Consider the following 5,421-nt stretch of genomic DNA (forward strand, 5'->3'; position numbering starts at 1 on the left):
AGAGTGGGATGAAGATAGTAACGATGCTGATGATGTTCAAGCAACTGCTGATGATGTTCAAGCAACTGCTGATGATGTTCAAGCAACTGTTGCTGTTGATGTTGACGATGGTGTAAACTATAGTGATTACGGGAAAGTGAAAGATGAGGATTCTGACGAGGATGCAAATGAAACGCTTTATGATGGCTATAAAGCACAGTTCTCTGGTGGTGAAGGAAGATCGTTGTCCTTAAAGGACAATATATATGTCGGTCAGAGTTTTGCTAGTAGGGCTGAATTTGTTTCAAAGCTGAAGTCGGTGGCTGTGGAATATAAATTTACATTCTCAGCATATAAGACAACGAAAACTCTGTATGTGGCTAAGTGTCGTGTTCAAGGATGTGGTTGGAAGCTTAGAGCGAGTGTGAAGCATGGGCCAAAGACATTTTGGGTGACAAAATATTCGAAAACTCATACATGTTCAGTGGCGGATCGAATGGCTCAACGGAAACATTTTACTCCGAAATATGTTGCAAGACTATTTATAGAACGGGTTGGGATTATAGATGGGCTTACACCGAAGCATATCAAAGACGCGATGAGGAACATGTTTGGGATGAAGCTAGATTACAACACTTCATATAGAGCTTTGTTATCTACGCAAGAGTTGGTGAGAGGACAGCAGAAGATGGATATGAGAATCTGCCTTCTTATTTGCGTCAGATCGAGATATCGAATCCGGGAACTGTCACATGTCTTGTGAAAGATGGTGAAAACAGATTTAAGTATCTATTCCTATCTTTTGCAGCTTCGATAGCTGGTTTTAACTATCTTAGGAGGGTTATTGTGGTGGATGGGACTCATCTATGTGGAAAGTATGAAGGATTTATGCTAGTTGCTGCTGCCCAAGATGGTAATTTTCAGATTTTTCCATTAGCTTTTGCGATTGTGGATGTGGAGAATGATGAGTCGTGGGAATGGTTTTTTACCCAATTGCGGAGATGTGTTTCAGATCAGTATGCTTTGGTGATAGTGTCTGACAGGCACGGTTCCATTAAGAAGGCGTGTGAGAAGGTTTTCCCTTGGGCAAGGCGAGGAATATGCTATTATCATCTACAACAGAACATAGTCCAAAAGTTCAAGGGAAAGCACATGTTGTACTTGGTCAAAGGCGCTGCTTATGCACATACGCTTTTCGATTTTAACCACTACATGGATGAGATACGGATTATAAACCCAAACCTTGCAACATATTTGGAGAATGCTGACGTCTCTTTATGGTCACGAGTTCACTTTCAAGGTGACAGATACAACATAAAGACTAGCAACATCGCAGAATCCATCAACTCCGCACTTAAGCCAGCCAAAGGATTCCCAATCTCATTCCTTCTTGAATTTATACGCGAGAAGCTAGGAAGGTGGTTCTTTATAAGGAGAGAAGATGCTTTGAGTCTTACTTCACATCATAGTCGGGGAATCGAAAACTTGTTGGCTATTCGTGAAGAGTATGCAGATATGATGAATGTGGAGCGTATTGATGGTTGGCGATTTGTTGTGAGAGGAGGGCATCGAGATTGTGTTGTTGACTTGGAACTTCGGAGGTGTCAATGTGGTGTGTTTGATATTGAGAAGATACCTTGTACATGCCATTGCAGCTGCAAAGGATGCAAATATTCATGTCACTACGCTTGTATGCCCATCCTATTCAAAGAATTATCTTTGTTACAACCAAAAGTGTGCTACATCAGCATGTTACAGCACAATACAATAGTCTGGTACAAAATCCTACTACATCAACCTACATATATCCGATGAGGAAAGTCACCAAAAAACTTCATACTTTCCCTCAATTCTACCCAAAGAAGTGGATTAACCTTAGTCATAGAGACCGAGATGCTTGTAATCACGTTTCTCTGTGCCGTTTATCCTGGTCTCATCAAATATCTCACTCGCCATCTGAGACCTGATTGTCTTGATCTTCTTATCACACAGCTCATGAGGTGGGAATGGCATGCCAAGTGCATGACATTCTATATACTTCAAGCAATACACTCCACAGTCACCACTTTGTTTGTTTTGTGGCACCCCAGATACACGCTCATGTGTGAAATCAACTATGTACAACTCCCTCTCCGCACCGGTAGATAACATACGCAGCATGTACGGCAGCATGTGTGCAATAGGCTTCACGGCCTTAGCAATTTCTGCATCCGTAGCGTAAGCAAGATCACTATCCCAAATCACTATGCGTCTCCTCGGGATTGATATCCAGCAAGCTACCCAATGATCATTCTTGACCAATAATGGCGCATATATATCATCAATCTCCAATGCCCATGTCTTATTTGATCTGCTATACGTTGGTTCCTCGCCTGTGTAGTAGTCTAAGGCGCCAGGAGGGAGTAGTTTACTTGAGCCGTCAGGATTGGCAGGAGAGGCCAGAAACTCTGAGTACTTTGCTGTCCACATTTGAGTAAGTACAACATCCAACATGCAAAATCTGTCGGACCTAAAACATTCAGGGTGCTTTGTGTATCGGAGCCTTAAGAGATTAATGCCAGCATCCATGTGCTGCATTTACAACATTAGAGACTTCTACATCAGAGACATCTACATGCGAGAGAAGTCTACATGCGAGAGAAGTCTACATCTACGTTGCCGACGGGCCACAATGTGAGCAGCTCTCACTTTACCAACTTGTTTCAGTTTTTTCACAGAACCATAATCAATGCATGATTGTTCTTTATCTACTACAACAACACTTATGCCTCCATTCTCATTTTCACTCTCACTCTGCATTTGTTTTCAGTAGAAAGAACAAATTAATAACAGCCACAAATATTATACAAACCAAAAAAGAACATTCAAATGCACACGTTTTTCCACAGTTCCAAATCCAAATGCAAATGCAAACAAGTTATTTCTTTTTCACTGATTTTTTTCCTCTTTTCGGATTGAGTGGTTTGGGAGATGTTTTGGTACTAACCACAGTGGCTTGGGTGTCTCTAGCTTTGGCTCTTATTGTCATTCCTTTGGGAGCTGTTTCCGCAGCTTTGCTTTCCTCGGCTCTGCTTTCCTCGGCTCTGCTTTCCTCACCTTTGCTTTCCTTACCTTTGCTTTCATCGCTTTCATCACCTTTGCTTTCTTCAGCGCTGTCCTTCTTAGCTTTGTCTCCATCAGATTTGTTTGCCTCAGGTACATCAGTAGATGAACCAGCTTTGATGTGATCTTCCTTCCAACCTTCACACACAATCTTCTCAACAGCTCCTATCTTCGTAGTAAGGCCCTCAATCATGCGGGATTGTGTCTTCAGAGTGTTCTCGCATCTGCTCAGCCCCTCAACCATATTAGAAGTCAGGCCAGTTAGCCAACGAACTATTTCTCCTTTCATGGTCTCCACATCCAGGCCAGGGGACTCACGAGCCTTCTTGCGTGATTCTGCATCAGACTGTGTGCGAGAAGGGGACACTGTCTTCAAGCTTCGCACCATCTGACCAGCTTCTGTCTTCATCTGACCAGCTTCTGTCTTCATCTGACCAGCTTCTGTCTTCATCTGACCAGCTTCTGTCTTCATCTGACCAGCTTCTGTCTTCATCTGACCAGCTTCTGTCTTCATCTGACCAGCTTCTGTCTTCATCTGACCAGCTTCTGTCTTCATCTGACCAGCTTCTGTCTTCATCTGACCAGCTTCTGTCTTCATCTGACCAGCTTCTGTCTTCATCTGACCAGCTTCTGTCTTCATCTGACCAGCTTCTGTCTTCATCTGACCAGCTTCTGTCTTCATCTGACCAGCTTCTGTCTTCATCTGACCAGCTTCTGTCTTCATCGGAAGGATCTCCACCTTCACATTTGTCCACAGTTTTGTTCCGACAAGAGGCCAGTGACTTTGTTCCCATGCCCAGCCTGAAGAAAACACTGCCTTCACTATGTTATCAGCCTTCTCATCTTCCAGCTCACCATCCCAGTGAGGGAACATTTTAGAGTAATCCTTCATAGTAAAGTTTCTTAGTCCTAGTCTGCAGAAGATAAAACTATTAAGTTAGTATAAAACCACTTTATATCAAATTAATGCATATATAAACATAAGAAGCATACCTGTTTCAGCATATTCTCCTGGAGCTTTCCCTTGCCTTTGCCACCTAAGAAGGCAAGTAGAGGTGGGGTCGGAGAACCTTCTATAGGGTGACCAAACCAAGCTCCGAATTCAGGGAGACAACAGTAGACCCAGACTTGAAGAACCTGAACAAAGCCTTCAATAGCATACGTCTTTGTCAAGTCTACACCCTTCACCGACTCCATCAAGAATTTAAAGGCTACTCTTCCCCACGGATAATCTTCAAAAGCATCTAGATCCATCACTAACCTAGTCAGGCTAGCCCGTGTGGGTGACGAGGGTCTTGCTACCCAAACTCTATCATAAATCGAGAATACGAAACCATCTAACCAAACTAAATTTGTCATCCTTCAACGGAAGCCAAAAACAGTATACAACAATTCAAAAAGATGTCTACATATCAACAATGATGTATACCTTAAAGTAGACTGACTGGAAGCAGAAAATGGATTAGAGAAGAAACTAATAGGTTAGTTAACAAACTAAGAGAGAGGTTACAGGAATATAAGTCAACTAGTTAGGTTATTAGTTAAACGAGAGAAGACATAGAGAGATGAAGTACCGTTCGTTCCCTGGAAAGATGAAACACAGTTTGTTCGCTCGCTAGAGTAGAAGCCGTGAGACTGACAGGAAGCAGAGATTTGGACGATAAGCACCGTTCGCTAGAAGTCGCCGGCTCAGATCTGAAAAAGAAAAAGGTAAAGGTGGTTATTTTTAGCAACGGAGCGGACGAAGCCGAAGACAAGCCGGAGACATTTAACTTACCAGAGCGACGGAGTGGACAACGACTAGTTTAAGCGGCGGAAACGGTGTGGCTAGAGTTCGCCGGAAATCTCCCCGAAAATCGCATGAGAGAGAGAACGGCGGGGATTAGGGTTTTTTTACCCCAAAAAGCTTAACAAATCGTATTTATATTCTTGGTAACTTTTCTGGTTAGGTTAAAAGAGGTTTGGTTTAAATTCGATTTGGTTAATATTATATTGGTTAAATCTGGTTAGGTTAAATTTGATATGTGGACTTCTTTGTAAGTCTACAACGATTTTTTTCTTTCCCTTTATTATTTGCGAAAATAAAAAAAAATAACTTACTAAATTTTTTTATTTATTTTTAATATTTATAATATATGATTTAACATTCTTATTCATAAATATGTAAATTTAATTTAAAATAGATTTTATGTAAACACCAATAAAATAGACTGAAAAGGACGTCTCCAGCTAAATAGACTTTTTTGTAGGTCTACTAAACCCTAAACCACAAATCTCAAACCCTAAATGTTTTTCTTGATAATCAAAAAGTCTCAATTATACAAAATATAAACTACTAAA

The 5,421-nt window shown here is 41.4% G+C and overlaps 2 protein-coding genes across 2 annotated transcripts in view; one reads left to right on the forward strand and one right to left on the reverse strand.

The window, feature by feature from the left end:
- LOC106324212 overlaps positions 1-1,750 on the forward strand; it is a 4,625-nt gene extending 2,875 nt beyond the window's left edge. Inside the window, exons 2-4 of the mRNA XM_013762222.1 lie at positions 3-430; positions 625-1,618; positions 1,728-1,750. Coding sequence (XP_013617676.1) covers positions 3-430; positions 625-1,618; positions 1,728-1,750 — 1,445 coding nt within the window. The remainder of the gene's footprint in view (positions 1-2; positions 431-624; positions 1,619-1,727) is intronic.
- Positions 1,751-1,854: 104 nt separating this feature from the next.
- LOC106324213 lies at positions 1,855-4,335 on the reverse strand. The gene is made up of 4 exons (XM_013762223.1): positions 4,075-4,335; positions 2,966-3,967; positions 2,668-2,772; positions 1,855-2,550 (listed from the first exon to the last, which is right to left on the reverse strand). Exons 1-4 carry the CDS (start codon positions 4,333-4,335, stop codon positions 1,855-1,857), a joined length of 2,064 nt encoding a protein of 687 aa, XP_013617677.1.
- Positions 4,336-5,421: the final 1,086 nt, after the last annotated feature.

The sequence above is a fragment of the Brassica oleracea genome, chromosome C2 (genome assembly GCF_000695525.1).
Source record: "Brassica oleracea var. oleracea cultivar TO1000 chromosome C2, BOL, whole genome shotgun sequence".
NCBI classification, from domain to species: domain Eukaryota; kingdom Viridiplantae; phylum Streptophyta; class Magnoliopsida; order Brassicales; family Brassicaceae; genus Brassica; species Brassica oleracea.

Excerpts from the sequence above, each read along its gene's own strand:
- LOC106324213 (XM_013762223.1), bottom strand. The coding sequence starts at position 4,335 with ATGGATCTAGATGCTTTTGAAGATTATCCGTGGGGAAGAGTAGCCTTT. Across the intron at positions 3,968-4,074 it reads AGGAGAATATGCTGAAACAG|GATTACTCTAAAATGTTCCC; the intron begins GTATGCTTCTTA and ends TTTACTATGAAG. Across the intron at positions 2,773-2,965 it reads GAGACACCCAAGCCACTGTG|AGTGAGAGTGAAAATGAGAA; the intron begins GTTAGTACCAAA and ends AAACAAATGCAG.